At 47.7% G+C, this 17,127-nt stretch overlaps 1 protein-coding gene and 2 long non-coding RNA genes across 8 annotated transcripts in view; 1 reads left to right on the forward strand and 2 right to left on the reverse strand.

Annotated features, from left to right (window-relative positions):
- The first annotated feature begins 387 nt into the window (after positions 1-387).
- Positions 388-17,127, forward strand: part of CNOT6L (CCR4-NOT transcription complex subunit 6 like) — a 32,954-nt gene continuing 16,214 nt past the window's right edge. Inside the window, exons 1-2 of one of the 2 annotated variants that reach the window (XM_066996292.1) lie at positions 394-515; positions 8,140-8,180. In XM_066996292.1, coding sequence (XP_066852393.1) covers positions 453-515; positions 8,140-8,180 — 104 coding nt within the window. In that variant the 5' untranslated portion in view covers positions 394-452. Of the gene's footprint in view, positions 516-8,139; positions 8,181-17,127 lie in introns of both variants that reach the window. The other variant, XM_066996293.1, reaches the window with a different exon arrangement.
- On the reverse strand, positions 746-3,111 carry LOC136790737 (uncharacterized). Its single transcript, XR_010831230.1, has 2 exons — positions 2,982-3,111; positions 746-2,877 (listed from the first exon to the last, which is right to left on the reverse strand). It is a non-coding gene; the product is annotated as an uncharacterized lncRNA (long non-coding RNA).
- Positions 3,205-15,326, reverse strand: LOC106049331 (uncharacterized). 5 transcript variants are annotated; one of them, XR_010831226.1, is made up of 6 exons: positions 14,817-15,326; positions 13,256-13,329; positions 8,629-9,010; positions 5,960-6,149; positions 4,658-4,794; positions 3,797-4,140 (listed from the first exon to the last, which is right to left on the reverse strand). It is a non-coding gene; the product is annotated as an uncharacterized lncRNA (long non-coding RNA). The 5 variants fall into 5 exon arrangements; XR_010831228.1 differs by lacking the exons at positions 13,256-13,329; positions 14,817-15,326 and adding an exon at positions 3,205-3,357 and having other exon boundaries at positions 3,984-4,140; positions 8,629-9,437; XR_010831229.1 differs by lacking the exons at positions 13,256-13,329; positions 14,817-15,326 and having other exon boundaries at positions 8,629-8,726; positions 8,803-9,437.

Genomic DNA, 17,127 nt, shown 5'->3' on the forward strand with positions numbered 1-17,127 from the left:
CTCGGCAGGCCTTTGCGGGGTGCCCTCTTCACGCAGGCTCTGGAAAAGGCTCCTCACTGCAATTAACGGCAACAATTAGCTGCGGAGGGCTGCTTACCCTCACTGCACTGGGGGGGCACGGGGTGGCCTCGCTGGGGTCGTGGCACCATTTTGGGCTGGGGCACCGCTTCGGGGTCCCGTCACTATTTGAAGGTCCCGTCACCATTTCGGGGTCCCGTCACTATTTGAGGGTCCCGTCACCATTTCGGGGTCCCGTCCCCACTCGGGGCTCCGAGCACCCCCTCCCGTCCCCAGCACCGCCCGCCCCGCTCCCTCCTCCTCCTCCCCCCGTCCCCACCTCCCTCTCCCCCGCCCTCCGCGCCGCCCGAGCCCCGGCCCGCTCCTCCCCGCCGCCGCCACCGCCGCCACCGTCTCCCCGTCCCCGTCCCCGTCCCCGGCGGGCCGCCGCCTGCATGTCGTTGCTGCCCGCCGCCCCGCCGCCGCCGCCGCCCCGCCGCCAGCCGCGCCGGATGCAGGTGAGCGCCGCCGGGGCCTGCCCGGGGAGCGGGGCCGCCATGTCGGGGCCTGCGCCGCCCCGCCGGCCGCGGGGAAAGGGGAGCCCGGCCCCGGGAAGGGGAGCCCGGGGTTGGGGGGGGGGGAGCAGGCGAAGCCGGTTCCCCCTCCCCGTGCCCCACGGGCGTGGGGCGGGCTGCCCGCTGCGGGGGGCTCGGGGGGTTCGGCTGCCCGGCCCCGCGCCCTGGCGGAGTTTGCGGGGACGGGGAGCGGGGGCTCGCTGTGGAAACTTGCTGGGGAACGCGGCGGGGAACGTGGCCTTCCGAGAGCCCCCCCCGAGCCGCCCGCCGTGGGATCTTGGAGCAGGCCAAGCGATCGCTTTGGGGAGCTGTGACTTGTCGCCGGGCGGCCTGGGGTAATGGGGTGCTGTCAGCGTCGCTGTCACCCCCACGCCACGCTGTGCCGCTTGGACAGGCGCGGGGACATGTCCCCGCCACCTGCAGCCAACCTGAAGGGGAAAACACCTCGCCTCGAGGCTGCTTCTCGCCTGTGTGGACATGGCCGATAACGAAAGTGACGATAACGCGGCTATTTTTAGCCCCCGCCGTTCCTCTGAGATGTTTGTGCCCCGGTGCACGTTTTTTAACAAAAAAAAAAACACAAAGTGTGTTCCTTCTCATAACGCCTTCTCTGCGACAAAACCCCAGGAATTCCTAGAAGCTGCATCCGAATTTGGAGGGCCAGAAAGCTTTGACAGGGGAGGAGCGTGGCCTTTACAAACACAGCACAGCCGGTGACTTTATTTCTGTGTTCTCCCCATAAATACACCGAGTTACGGTGAAATTCGTACGGACGAGCACCAAAACACAGCCCGCACGAGGTGCAGCCATGCGCTAGCAGTGCCTCATGGAAGGTGGAGGCTGGCTGTACGTGCGAGGCTCGCTTCGTGCCAGCACGGCAGCTTGACCTGGCTTCGTCTCCACTCCCACCCTGCTGCATCTCGGGCCGGCTTCTTGTTATTGAAGCAGGTTTGCAGCGACCTGCGGGACTGCAGACGCTCACCTGGAGCTCACTGTGCTCCCTCGGAGGGTGGCAAGGAGTTATTTACGACTTTATCCCGTAATGTTGCTCCAGAGTAGATCAGCGGTGCATGCTTGTGACATCTCGCTGCTCCATGCCCTGGGATAACTACGTGCATCACCATATGCATGACCCGCAGTGTTGTGTTGATTCATCCGAACAGAACTTATGTTCGAGCATCCGCTGGGGCATGAAATCTCCTTGCCCGCTGTCTTCAGAGATGATTGCAGATGATAAAAGGCCTGTTGCAGTTTGCCTGTTCGGTTTAACTGAACAGTGGGAATTTTGCCGTGCTTTGCTGCCTGCCTCTCTCCGTCTGCTAAACGCATCCCGTCAAACACTTTCGGTTTTGTTCTCTTCTTGCTGTTAAAAGCAAGAACTTTTTAGCACCATGAGCGCTAAGGTACAGCAGAACTTAATTTATTTGCTTTTGCCTTTTCTTCCTGCAGGGGCTCTTGCTTTCTAATTTAGTTTGTGAATGTAAAGTACGATGTAAGTGGATGATAGGTATTGCCGCATTCCTGGGCTAAGTTTAGGTTTCTTCTCCCCTCGGAAGCCAAGATGCTAACATGCCCACGACACAGGAGCAAGAATGCCGATCGTCAGACTGTTTGTTGGAAAAAGTTCTTTTGGCAGCGGCCTGAAAAACGCGAAACTTTGCAGATTCACTTTGATCGCTGTTGAGCTTCACACCAGGTCTATATGGCAAACTTCTGCTGGCACAGCTCTGTCTGCGAGCGTGGTGACGAAGTGTGACCCGTGACTGACATAGCTGTGCCAGCAGAAGCCCCAGCTGTAGATGCAGTTATCTGCACAAGTGGACTTTTACTGATAGAGCTTGTTTTCGTTTTAAAGGATGTTTTTTTCCCTATGCTGGTAGCAGTGGCGTTGTCAGGAAAGCACAACTCTTGCAGGGCAGGAGGGGATCTGGTGTAATCAGCCGTTCGGCTGCCTGACTCGGAAGGCACGAGCGGTCAGTCTGTGTTTCGTGTGCGTGGCTCTCCTCTCCCCGCCCGTCGTCACTAGGGGCTCGGTAACTTCTGCAGTGGGAACTCTCCGCAAGTAAGTGGTGTTATGACTGCTACTTGTTTTCTTGCCTTGCGAGGGTATTTATAAAACTTCGTTTCATGTGATAAGCTGGGATTTTTTTATCATTCAGACTCTGGTTGTTTTTCGTTACCGGTCTTATTTTTATAAAAAGCAAGGCAGGCTTTTCTCTGAGTTCGCCAAGCACAGCAATATTTAGCTCTCACACCAGTCTGACCAGAAGTAAGCCAGAACGTGACCCCAAGGTGTGTGTGGACTCTGGAAGTGAAGTGAAGGAATCAGTGGAGAAAAAATAATTAATTTGCACACCCGGGTGAGTCTTTACTTAATTTAAATCTAAAACATCGCAAAGAAAAACTCACATTTAGGTAGCTCGCAGCAGCTGCTGTCTTTTTTGTTCAGAGTCAATGTGCACAAACGGGGAGGTGTCTCTCTTCTTCCTTCTGCAAACATTCCGTTTTAAGTGGTAACATGCATAATTCTAGAGCAAATTTCCTTTAACCACACAAAACCACTGCTTAGATCAGCCTCAGTCTGCTGGAGGCTTTCAGGTCACATAAGTTTAAGAGGGGGGCTAAATGCAAATAAACGGTTTGCTTTTTAGTTACCAGAAAGAGATTTCTGAGTTGCAGACGGGTGTGTGAGGCACTGGGTGTAATCTGATTTGCAGAGCGCTGAGAAAGCCAACGTCATGGTGGAGATCAGTTGTTTGGGAGCCTCAGATGGCGCTTCAGAAAACTTTAAAAAACGAGTTAAAATATGTTTTACTCATACCTCCTGGATCTAATTCAGGAGGATTTGCTGTGGATTTTCTACTTAAAGCGTTAAATGCTAAGCTTCTGCTAATATATATATTTTTTAATTCAGTGCTTAATTTTGATAATGGCCTGTGACAAAGCTTGCATGCTAGTTACTTGCCTCCCTCCATCTAACAGAGCGTTTCTTCTGCCTCAAGCAGATGTGTTAGAGCTGTTGAAACATCGACAGCCCTTAAGCAGACACTCTCCTCTGCACTTGTCCGTGTGCGCTGTGTCCCACCGGTGGCTCAAGCTAGCAAGCTCCCCGTGCTGCTGCTTGCCCAACCCTTGCCCTGCTCGTTTGCATTGTCATCGGGTCTTCCGTCACCCTAGCCAGCTGTGTAGAAATTGCGAGCGGATCCAAGAGCTGCGCCTTCTCCCCCATTTACCGGGTTGTAAATTTGCGTGTCAAAACGTGCGGCAGGCTCCGTGGAGTTGTCACCGTCCCAGCGGAGCGCGCTGCGCTTTGCTGGAGCCAGAAGGGGAAGCCCTGCTCTCCTCCCAGCCCTGCCTGCCCCGGCTCTGGCACGTGTTGGGTCCTGTGCTGAACCGGTTTCGCTCCCTCACCTGGCGGTAAATAAACAAAGCAGGAGACAGAGGCTGCGGGGCGCTCGTGTTTTTGAGAAGCGGTGGTGGTTGGATCACCAGAAGGCACCGTGTAACTTCATCTTCTGAGCAGTCCTGTGGCTTTTAGCGATTCGTCTTCACGGCTCCTGCCTCTCATCTGTAATGGTAAAAGCAGAGAGGGTTTTAGGACGTTTCTTCATGGCTATCTTTATCTGATGACAGCATTTCTGAATCTTAAAAGGCTCACACTTCCCAGCTCTGTGTCAGTAAACTTCACACATGTACTTCCAGCCACAAGACACCCCTCCAAAAAATGAACGGACAGCTCAGAGGGGACAAAGCGAACTCTCAAGGAACCTGCAGGAGATGGCAAAAGGACTCTACGCAGAGGATTTACTGGGTCCCTTTGTGACTCTTTCAGGAGTAGACCTCAGAGAGCGAGGTGCAGAGGGGACTGTAGGCTTTTAGCAGAACACGCTGCCTCGTTTTGCTGTAAGCTTGATACACTCACAAAAGGGCAAAGTTACAGCTACCTGTGCTGGCACGGTACTGGACGTGACTCGGTTCCCATTATTTAGGAGAGGACTTATCTCGCTGGTCAGTGCTGAAAACCAAAAAACCTGACCTGGAATTGTTCTGAAGGAAAAAAGAAGTGCATTGGAGGAAGATCTCACCAGAAAAGTTGCTCCAGAGTCCTGTTCAGCAGAATAACTTTTGCAGCCACTTGCACATCTCCGTACAGAGGATCAAGAAGTGATTTAACAGTGATTTAACAGTGTTCAGACACTACCAGAAAGCTTTCCCTCTAGGGCTGAAAAGGCAGTCATTTAAAATACGATTAAAGCTAGGCAGATATACCTTATGTGATGTTCTACAAGAAACAATTTTTACACCTTTCGAGGGAAGACATTAAATCAGCATTGAAAAAAATTCCACAAGATTAAGAAAAAGCAGCTGCAGACAATTTTAGACACTACTCGTGCAGGCAGCGAACACGGAGATTTTGGAGTGACACAAAGCCGGCACCCAGGGCTGGGGAGCAGAACCCCATTTAGCTGCTGCATGTCGGCAAACGACTGGTTTAACTAAAGCTTGCAACCTGCGTGTGTACACAAGGAGCAGATAAGGCTGTGTGTTCTCCCTTACTTTGGCATTTCCTGATGTAAATGATTAATGGCGTTTTATGGTTGCACGGCATTGTAGCTGGTTATGCTTAGCGTTTCGCTGAAGGGTTTTATTGTCTTTCTGCCTGCCGGTAAGGGGGCATTATACGTGATATTTGCCCCGAGAAAGGTGTATAAAATAGGATTAAAAGGGCTGTAGGACTGTCTGCAGATTTCCTAGGATGTGTAGATGTGTATTTCAAATAAAGTTAACACTGTGTGTGTTCTCTGCAGGCAGGTTTCACAGATCTACAGCACTTGTACGCAGTCATGTTAACAAAGGTGTTCAGACAGTCACACACCTGGAGAGAAATGAAATACTTTTCCCTTTTTTGTCAAAGTTAACATGTTGGGGAATGCGAAATGCTGCCACTTTGAGCACAACGCTGTGAGTAGGGCCAGGGGAGAGAGGAAGAGGAGGGCTTTTTTGCTCATCACCTTGCTGCTGAAAGCAAGGCAAGGCTTGCTTATGACATTGGTAGTTAAAGATGGCGGGGTCAAAACTGGTTACTTGAGGATCAAAGCAGCAGCAGGCTGGCTCCCATTCCAGTAGGTCCATGGGAGCTCTTGTACAGCTTTACTTTGTCCACCAGATTATCTGTCTTGCCTACGACCATCAGCAGTGCTTATTCCAGAGAGAAAAGTTGCTGGAGGTGGCGGGACTGATATGGGAATAAAGGTGCCAGCCCTCTGGAGGAGACATACGCTTTCTGAATCCACGTGGTGATGGAACTTCAGATGGGACTTAATTTTTTTCTTTTTTTTAACCCGTTTGCAGCTTGAGGGTTGGTAAATCTTTGCTGGTGTACAGACCTGAACTGACCGATCCTTCACAGCACCCTGCAGCCATCCATCCCTGCTGATGAGTAGGGTCTCTGGGGGCCCGTGTGGGCAATGGGAACACAACCAAAAGCTCCTGCCTTTGCGTCCTTCGTCCTCAGCACCAGCTCTTCCACAGACACTACTGCAGGTTGGCACCTCTCCGGTCCCTTCTTGCAGCCAGCTGAAACTCAAAACCAATGTGAATATTTTAAACGCTTTTTAAAGGCAAAAGAATATTCACAGGTTGAGGCAGCTCTGCAGGTAGTGGAATAGAGATGAACGATTAGTACACTGCTGCTGCAGAGTGAGTTTTGTTGTGAGCTTTTGGGGGAGGCAGGGAGGGAAACGGTCTCCTCAGGAAGCAAGGAGAAAAGGGAATCGCCTTCTTTCAGCAATAAACCAGCTCGTTTACTTTTTTTTTTGTGGCAGGAGAACTGTGAAAGAGGGAAAGCAGAGAAGCTGCTCTGGGTGCTTGGCTCAGTATTGTGGTCCTGTCTTCTGTGAATAACGGGGTGGAGAGCTCTCGCAGGTTTTTAAGCTTTCAGTTATGTGGCCTGCAGCTGTTCCAGCTTCTGGTGCTCAGCACTAAGGTTTCACAGCCTAGAGAGGTGTTAGAGAGTTTCCGATGGAAAGGCCCCGTTCAAATGCCGCGGAAACATTTGTCTCTTCCACGGAAGCTGGGGAGTTTGCTCCTGGGAGATGGAGGTGAATGGCCACCCGAGACTTGCCTGCCCCACGCACCTTGACTTACACTTGCATGAAGTAATTAAGCTTTCTGGTGGCTCTGGGGTGAGGGGGTCTTCCCAAACAAACGCCTTTGTTCTTCTGTAGTGCCCTCGACACATGGGGTATTTCCTTTGCCTTTCTCCTCGCTTTGGGCATAGAGAGCAGGAGCAGAGTTACAACGCTTGGGGAAAGAATAATGTTATCACCCGGCCATCTGCGGGCAGAACCACGGACAGGAACTGCTGCCAGCGCTGTGAGACTGCGAGCGTTGCCTGGTTTTTCGGAGAGGGCTTGCTCACTAGCTTCTTGTCGGAGCACGTATTGGTATGCACCGCTCAGCTTGTACACAAACGACACAGGCTGCTGCTAAACAGAGCTTCCTGCTGATAAAGAGAAATGTGAAACTTAAAACTGATTTTCACGGGACACAAAGGCAGAATATTTGTCCAAAAAGTTCTCTCCGGGCAAGGGAAAACACTCTCTTTGGCGTTTTCTTAGAGGAGAGGAACTGACCAGCCCAGAGCGGGAAAAGGCCAGCTGGGGCAGTGGTGGACGTAATTCCAGAGAACTGGGGACTTCTCTTTTACTCCGTTCCTTAAAACTCAATATGTATTTACCCTGGTAGATGAATTTACAACTGGCCTTGGAAATGGGAGAGAGCTACCACAGGATGAATTATCCACCCAGCAGAAATTTCCACTTGTGAACGCCTTTCCTCTAATCCCTTTTTGTTGTGGAAAGTTAAGAAAGCAAAAGGAAAACAGGGCTAGGCAACTTCTCACATGACAGAATACAGTCTTAAGTGCCAGGAAGAGCTGGGTTCAGATCATCAGGTTGCCCTTAGCTTGCATTTTTTCCTCCAGACAAATTAGGTCTTACCATTGGGAGCAGTTAAATCTTCAGTTTTGTTTTTTTTTTTTTGTTTTTTTTTTGCTTGTGCAATGACCCTCATCCTTCTCCCTCTTAGTCTGGAGGGGAAGATTGGGAAGGAGGGAAGCCTGTCAGATAAATGAGGAATATTTTGAGTGGATGAGAGAAGCATATATATCAAGTATTTGAGACCTGCTAACATATGGGCCTTAGGATATCCATTTCATTCTTTGATGCATTTTTTGATGTACGGTTTGACTTGAAGACAGTAAACAGTCCTGTGATGACTGCGAGATGTTTTTCTGCCTGTTGCAGTAACCCCAAAGTGCTGCTGAACTGAGCTCCCCTTGCATTTGAAGGTGCTGCTGTTCAGGTTTAAATTGATGCCATTCCTCTCGTCGTAGATGCAGGTACGGCCAAAGTAACCCTGGATGTGTATGCAGGGAGATGAGTACAACTTTACAGTATTTTCTACTTACAAAATTCGGTGTTCTAAAATGTAGACAGTGCTACAGTATTCCTAAATCCATACCTGTCTCCTCTGTGTACCCACTGTGTCTGTGCTCTTGCTTTAGATGCTGTCTCTGCGAAGCAGTGGCGTGTGTGCAGCCCGGAGGTGAGTGCCGCTTGGTAGGGCCGCTGTCTGAGATTGGGCTCTTCTGTCGCTTCTTTCAGAGACCATCTTCTTCTTTGCAGGCTTACGTAGCACTTGGATGCCCCCACATCTCAGGGCATTGCCACCCTTGAAAGGCAGTGCGTGCTGCAGCTCTTCCAGCAGCAGCCGATGGCTTGCCTAGCTCCGAATCTGCAGCGAAGGACTGCAACCAAAACTCGGCGTGGTGGGGAGGGAAGGGGACTGCGGGGAGGCCTTTCCGAAAACAAACGTTAGGGAACTCTTTAATCATCTTGTGTGCCAGCCTGTGTGCTAACCGAGAACAGAAAACTGATCTGTTTGTGGAACGTCAGCAAAAATTGCCAAGGGTATTCCCTGGTGAGGTAATGAGCGCGCATTAGATGAAATCCCTTCCAGTGGCGAGCGGGGGAACCACCCAAGTCTAACTTACCTTTTGGCAGAGGAACGAGCCGAGTTGGGTAGCTCCTGGCCGTGCCCCTTGCTAGCTAGCATACACGGCAGGGTTCCTTCACGTTTCACTCTAATAGACTAAGAGTGAGCATTAATCTTTGTTCAGGGCAGCAGAATTAGCCTTACACGAATTCAGATTTAGAGACGGGCATACCTCAGTGCTGGGCAGCACCTTCACCCACCGGGGGTCACAGCTCGTGTGCCTCGTCGTTGCGGGCAGGTTTTATGGGTGCTTGGAGCAAGTTAACCTTCAGATGTTCGGGGCTGGTTCTTCTGTTAGATAAGAATTCCTTGGTCCCCACGGAGACGGTCTTGGGCTGTTATTAGCGTAATTTCTCACTTGCCATCATTCTGGAATGCATCTAGAAGTACATGTTAATTGTTAACATTGATTTTAAAACTAAACCTAGCATTTAGAGCTTAGGTTTGGTATAAGTGCACACGGGAGGAGTTGGATTATCGAATACAGGAGAAGCTGAACTAATTTTTGATACCTAATAGCTTTTTTTCTGGCAATCAGGCAAATTTTCTTACTTCTTTGAGTAAAAAAGTAAAGTACATTTAAATATACCCTACCAAGAAAGGGATTTATGCCTAGAAAGTACTTCATTTTTTAAATAATCCCTTTTATTTCTCCTCCACTTTTGGGCACACAGGCCTAGTGCAGCATCCCACGGCCCGGTTAAACTGGACTCTAATATGAAAGGGCTAGTTTTTTGTGCCAGTGATTGCAAAACACTTTCCACTATTGGTGTGCTTTTTCTTTGACTTTTTTTATTTTATTTTGACTAGTCCAAATCTCCCCATAGCTGAACAGGGCAGGCTTTGTAACTTTAAAGCTGTTTGAAGCAAGTTTTGTGGTGGCACACTTCCACGTTGTTAATTATTGCTGCAAAGACCAGATTGTGAGAGATAAGCTGGCTGTTATCTCCCTGTCACGGAGGGAGAGTAGCTGAAGTGCTGCTGGGCTCTGCTTATGTTGTTAGAGCGCTGGCAGCCTACCACGGAAAGGTTAAGATAGCATTGTAGCCACGGAAATAATCGCATTCGTTCTTTTCTCCGAACACAAACTTGCTTCGGATGATGAAAGATTTTTGATGATTGGCATTGTGTTTTAAAGAAAGGAAGCAGCATTTATTGAGCAGGCCCCTTCAGAGCTGCTGCAGTGGAGTGTGCAAATTAATAATTCTGGTGTGGTTCTGCTCAAAAGATGGATCGATAGCCAGCTTCTCTCCAGTTATTGAACACAAGGAGCTGAATGAGCCAAGGTGCTGGCTCAGGGCAACCTGAACAGGCTCTTTGTTTCTGAGCGAGTGGCTGAATGAAGTGAGGTGTAGGATTAGGTTTGTCAATACAACAGTCCCTTCCCTAGAGGCTGCGAGCGATGCTAGTAAGCTCCAACACTTTGAACCTACTCAGTTCTCAGCGTTGGAAGTTTTCCATCTCCTTGGTCCTATCAATGTCAGGCAGGTAGCAAGAAAACCTGCTCTCAGCTGCAGCCACACACCGCTGTTTTTCTTCTGTGCTCACAGCCCAGGACAGTGTTTTGTCTCAATGTTTGCTATGGATCAGGCAGCCGCAGTGGCTGCTTCCTTCCCCAGACCCCCAGTGACTTTAGTTCTTAATCCTTTAAGCCACGCTGCCCCATCTCATTAACAGACCAGCGCTCTCCGGGGGCTGGGGAGGCACTGCAAGTGGGTCACTTCTTTGAACTGGTGTGGGACACTCATGTAAATAAACACGCTGCTTAAACCATCCCTCTGGGGGCTCCTGGTGAGATTTATTTACAGGCTGGCTGTTGAAACTGTCTTCTCTCCTTGTCCCATAACTGAGCCTGGTATGCATGTCTGGTAAATGGAGCTTTGCTTTTGAGCAGGTACCTACCACATATTTGCATGTAAACTAGTCCCTAAGAACCCTCCTTACGGTTACAGGTATAAAACACCTGCAAACAAAGGCAGGCATTACTTACTGGGACTGGATGCAGATGTTCAGGAGAGGTCATGTACACAACGAGAGGTAACAGACCGTTTCAAATAGAGCAGAAGCTGCTCTAAGTAAAACTGAAATGTTAACTCAATACAGAAATTCAAGTAACTACTTAATGCTGCATAGTATTTCCACGCAGTAAAAGGTTCAGCTGTTCTTGTAAACGGGGCTGTGACATAAAGGAAAAGGAAGGGCGGAAACCTGGATTTTCTTGCATTACCTGCAATTTAAGGAAAGCCTCACTACTTCATTTAAAGGAGATGAGGAAACGGGGGGAAATAACTCATGGGTGTATGTCAGTAGGGCAATTAGCATTTCAGTCAAGTGCCAGTTGGCTCTGAAATTAACAGAATACAGCTAGTTCCCTCCCTTCCCACTCCTCCCTTTGGCTTTTGCTCCTTTTTCTTTTTTTTTTTTTGTGACTTTTCTGTGCTTCTCTTGGCTTTTATGATCGTCGCTGAAGTGATAATGTGAAGCCCTCTGGGACCCCGCCACCACTGAAGTTGCTATCAGCTGCTGCATCCTGGCTACCTCTTGAATTGCATGATTCCCCCTGCAAATGAATTTCACTGTGCTCAGGCTTGTACTCCGTGTCAAGGCAAGCGACGCCACAGATGAGCAGGAGGTGGGAAGCCTCGCAGGATGTGGTTGCTGAACGTCGCTGCACCCAGCTGAACATCTTGTTTTGCTTGCCTTGCAGGGGCTTGACAGCACGTGGGTGAGCAGAGACAGCGCTCTAATCAGCGTGCCAGGCACAGGCAATTTTGTACTGAAAACGAAGCAAGTTAGGGTGACAGTGAACATGTCCTCAGTCCCTGAGCACAGTCACTTCACAGGGATTTGCCAGACACTGGTACAAACTGCTGCACCTCTTGCATGACGGGGAGCTCACTGATGAACAGAGAGAGGATTGCCTGTTAAACTGAGCATATGAAACTCTAATAGCCTCCTCTTGCTGAGCCTAATCTAAGTACTGCGTGGAAAAAAACTAGGGCAAGATTTGGACAAGTTCCATGTATTGTCGCTGTGCTTGTTTTTGACATGGCCTTGTCACCTTGCTTCTGGGCTCACTAGCTGGAGCGGGTAGGTGCAAGGCCAAAATCCTGCAGTCAGTCTCTCACAGAGTTGCCACCAGTGATAAAGACTACAGCACTCCCTAAATCATCAGCCCAAGACAACAGTTGCTCCATGAAGACTCCTTCTGCCCGTGTGAGCTTCTTTGAAGCCTGGTGGTTGTCTGAGTCTCTGCTGATGACCAAAGAGGTAATGCTGCCAGGCAGCACTGTAGTGAGAATCTGCTCCCTTCTGCTTTTCAGGGAAGAGATGCCTCTTGACTGATTACAGCTGGGAATAACAGCTTCTCATTCTCTCAGCGTTAGTATAGAGATCCCATGACTTAAGTCTTCGTAGTCTTCTACTTATTTTGCTTCCCTGACCCACCCCCCATTACGTGGGTGGGAGAAGATTGCATCAATTGTGATATAAAGCTACACTCTGGGCCTTGAAGGAGCTCTGCCAGATGAGGCTTTGATAGTTGCAAGTAAGGCCAAAGCAAGCTGCTTCTGAAGCTTTTGTTGAAATATTTCCTACATCTAATATTTACCTTGATGATGGAGCAGAGCAGGGTTTTAATGAAGCATTCAGCTTGCAATGTGTGTAGACTCTAAGAGCTTCAAGTTAAGGAAGTGAAATCCTGGAGCTAGACCTAACAAAATTATCTTAATTCTCAGTAAAGCACATTTGTTTTCAGATGCGTGACTGATGTGGTTCAAAACAACCTCCATATTACCTTGCTGTATTTTTAAATATGTTAGGAGTCGAGAAGAATACAAGCGGATGTAATTCGCTAACAGCATTCCACAAGCAAGGTCCTGTCTTTTCCACTTGGAGCACAGATTATGTTTTAAAAAAAGCAAACAGTGCTGAGGCTCTGTCTACAGGTTACAGTAGAGGCAAAGTTTCTGTTGCTACAGACTTGAAAGAAGTTAGAAGTAAATGATCTTAAATGCTGCAAATTTCCAAAGTTCCCCTGGCTATGTGGTTTGGGGCTCTTTCTGAGAAAGAAAAGATTGCTAATGAGTGGAGATCACTCCTACAACAGTCCTACTGAGTTCATGTAGAGAAACCCTCTGTATTGCAGAGTCAGTGTGCCATCTCACGAGGAACAGTTTTCTTGAATGGATGATAGGAAAAGAAATACATCTTTTTATAGGTTTATAAAACAAAGGACTTTTTCAGTTGCATTTGTGGACTGCGTAGTTTGTTGCTAGCTCCATAGTACTAAGCTCAAAATTGTAGCTGTTATTTCTAAGACTTAACATTAACTTCAAATTTGGTCTTTTGCCTTGTGGTATTTTCCTCGTTATTTTCCTCTTTGTTATTTTTTATGCTGTTGGTAGGACACTTACTTGTGTTCAAGTAGCCTCTATTTATTTATTTTGTCTGTACTTTCAAATCTTGTTTGAAACCTCAGTTTTGGGAAATGACCATAACAGAAAGCCTATTTTCTCTTACTCATTAAAAAAAAAAAACTATGAAGAGGTATTTTAATTCATTTCACTGATAACCTCTATTTCCAATCACATTGCTTGGAATAGGAAATTGAAGAGAGACAGTACCTTTGTTGACAGACCCCCAGCGTTCACTGAGCTCCTGGTAGATGCAATGGCTAGAGAGGCGGTTGAACACGTTCCTGTAGGAATGCACGAGGAAAAAATTCAGATCCAAGCAAAGACTATCACAGTTCTCCATACATATTTTCTTGCTAGTATATACACTAGCTACTGTATATACACTAACGTACCCTAAGCTAATATATCTGTACATATATTATCAGTTATGTTTTAAACCCCCCATAACGTACCATTGAACAATCACATTGGTTTTTTTTTTTTTTTTGTTTTAACTCTTCAGCTCAAAGTACTCCAAAAGCCAGTTTTTATATTTGTGGGCATTGGCTGTACTTTCTCTTCTCCTTGGGGAGCCTGAGATGAGACTTGTCTGAAACTTGTATGAAAATGGAGCGTGCTTATTACAGAGCAGTAGTCTTCCTCTCCACCCTTTGCAACCATTTAGCCATGTTTACAAGATACATAGATTAAAATTAAAAATGGTTCTGTTTTCCAGCTTGGAGTCCAACTTTCCAATGTTAAATAACACATGCCTCTGTGTATATGTATGCATATATAATACATATATAAACAAACACACGCACATGCTCTGGCCTTGTCAGCCAGCAAGATTTTTAAACCCTGGTGAGGGATTACTGCATGGAAGTGGATGGACAGTAAGCTGTTACTGTCCAGAGGAAGGAGGAATGATTCAGGCCTGTCTGCTGGATAGTTTTCAAAATGCTTTGGCAGTTTGACTCATGTATACACAGAGGCTGAAATATCACAAAGAATGTCACTCTGCTGGAGGCCAGGATTTTGAGTTGTACCAACACATCCACAAATATAGGGCAGAAGGGAGATGAAGCTGTAGCTCTCTTCGATTTTTTCTCAATTTCTGCCCTCATTACATATAGACAACTTACTTACGCATTGAGTTCTGGAAGAACTTGCACGGAACAACATTAGAGTAGCTGTTGTTTAAGAAATGCATCTTTTAAGCTCCCCAGGGAAGGGACTGGTCATTATTTTGGAACAGCACATAGCTCTAAGGGACTTTGACCTATCTGGCTTCAAAGTCCTCCTGCAACATAGATGCCAAATAATCAGGACAGCTTTGAGCAGTGTTTTTCTTTCCATGGAACATACATTAATCCTTTGGCTATATACGGTGTATTTGCCTTCAGAGTAAGAGACCCGACTATTAGAAATGGTAGAGCAGCTCATCTCTCATAGCAACCCCCAGGTACTTAATTTGGCTTGTCTTGATGTGCTGTGTAATGGAAGAGATTTTCCATATCCTCAACTGCCATTGATTTCCCCCTACCCATACAAACCACCCCCACAGCATAGTTTGGGAGATTTTTTGTCCCTAGCACAGCGTCCTCATTTCTCCTCTTGAGTTGATATGATTTGTAGGGCCGCCTTCAGCTTCTCACTGAGAGGAGTCATGGTTTATAATTCACACTGCTAACTATATCCTGCTTATCTCATGCTCTCCACACCTACACAGCTTGAGAAGATCTCAGATAGTTAGATACTGAAGAGCATTGCTCTTTTCTGTTGTTACCTGTTTGGGTTTTTTTGAAACTCCAAGCGTGCAGAAGCTCCTGTTGTTCATTACCCAAAACATCTCTTCAGAGTAAGAGCCTGATAGCTTGATACTTCTTTCCTCAATAGACCACACTCTTCACATCTTCAGTGCTATTACATTATGCCTTTTTTTGTTCTAGTTGATAGTCAATAAGCCCTATAGAGAAGAAATAATAATAAAAAAATCCTACAATAGCATTTAAAAGCAACAAGAGAGAAGAAAAAAATGAGAAAACCCACACCAAAGGCAGCACTAAGAGGGATACAGACCTGCTGCTTATACACTCCAAAATCAAGCACCCTCCTTTTAGCCCCTTTTATAAACATTTGAGCTAGAGTTGCTCAAGTTCACCTGGGACCACACTTGGTTTCAGCTGGGTAACATTGCTCTGCCAGTCAGCTTCTGGCCTCTGAGGGCAGACTCAGAGGAAGAGTTAGCACATAAGCATGAAACTGTTCTTAGGAACCCACAGATTTCAAAGTTTGTTTGGAGCTTAAATATCATTTTTGTAATGCACTCATGTTCTCAGATCCAGATTTTCTTTGCTTTATACAATATCAGGGTCATATTGTTGAAGTTTACATATTTAGGTTTTTAGTGGAGAGCAAGTTTTAATAGCTTCATAAATTTCTCAAGGGAACTCTTTGGAAGAAAAGACGTCGGGAATTTTCTTTTTTGTCCCACTTCAAAAGAAAAGAAACAGCGCACACATTCTGCTCATGTCACACCACATTAGCTGAGCTTTAGCAGAGGCCCCACGAAACTCGCAAGGTGCGATCCCTGCCAGCTGAAGCTGCCCCAAACCTGTGCTGCTTCGGTCCCCGTGCCCCTGGCTGCTTTGCTCCTTGTGACGCCACTACTGCTCGAACAATTCGGGGGTTAACGGATTCAAGGGACTTGGTGTAGCTCCCTGAAGACTGAGCAAAAATAGGTTGGGATTTTTTGATATTGGCTTAGCGCCAGGACAAGCAGAGGGGGAGAGGGAACCGTAGGAGCTGGGAACTCAGTCAGAATTCGGTTTTGCTTCAAAAAAACACACGCAGTGGCTTTTGAGTCTTGCTTAACGTTGCTGTTATGCCGAAGAAACAAGTATATTTGATTTGGGTTTGTTTTCCCTTTTTCTGTAACTGTGGAAATCACACTGATCTTTGACTCACAACTATTTCAAAATAATCCTACAGTGACTAACATCTGAAAAATGTGTGTGTCGTTCGACTCGCCGTCCGGGGCTCGTTTTGTTGGAGGGCCCCTGATTGCCGCAAATTGCTTTAAATTGGCAGAGCCCTTCTCATAACAGGCGATATTTCAACATAAGTTAATTGGGTTCCCTCCCAAAGAGGAAACAGCCATCCTGAAGCTTTTCGAAGGTGTCACCCGGTCGGTGGTCACCCTGGGCCGGCGGGCAGGTATGGATGAGCGCGGGGTGACTCAGGCTCCAGCCACCTCGGCACGAAGGCCGTCATCACCGGGCCGTGGGATGTTTTTCTGACTTCTGCCGGGCGGAGAGGAGCAAGGCTGCGGGGATCTGGCGGCGTGAGCCCTGCTCTGGTTCACAGCAGGAGGAGGCCTGTGCCGCTCACAGGCCTTGACTCGCCGTGCATGTGACAGCAAGGACCCCTGGCTGGACCAGGCCTGCCTGAGCTGTTAGCCATCTGCGCCTGGCTTGCGATGAAACAGCAAGCAGGAATACAAATGATTTCCCACTTGCCTTTTTTAACTGGAAGTGCGCCTCGAGAACTCGTAGGAAGCGGCCACGGCCAAGCCTTTCGCCAGCAGTACGCAGCAGGAGGTGTGTGTGTGTGTGTTCAGTGTGCAGAAACTGACATTTAAGTCTGTCTGGGTCTGATATTACTGTAACGTTATGCTGACAAAACAATCAGAAAAGCCATGTGAGCGTAGCCTGTCTCACCAAGAACTGACCCGAGTGCTAACACTGGCTATTGGGAAGCAAAGTTTGCGCTGCTGCAGCTGTCCTAGGCACAGATGTGGTGGAAGTACAGATTGGTTTCAGATATGACAGATTAAAAAGCAAAATTAAGACCCGTCCTGGTTTGGTTAAAATGCTTGATGATTAAGACTTAAAGATCCAAAAAGCTCTCTCCTACCATAAGCCCTTAATCCTTTGTGGGCATTCTGCTTGATTTTTAACACATAGCCTTTCAGTTCCCCCCATATAATCGGCATTATGCCTTACGGAGGAAGTAAACACTGCCAGGTAATGAAACCTCATCTTCTATTAAGGGATCATTGCAGGCAATCCTATGGCAGTGACGCGACGGTGACATGA

Source organism: Anser cygnoides, chromosome 4 (assembly GCF_040182565.1).
Source record: "Anser cygnoides isolate HZ-2024a breed goose chromosome 4, Taihu_goose_T2T_genome, whole genome shotgun sequence".
NCBI classification, from domain to species: Eukaryota; Metazoa; Chordata; class Aves; order Anseriformes; family Anatidae; genus Anser; species Anser cygnoides.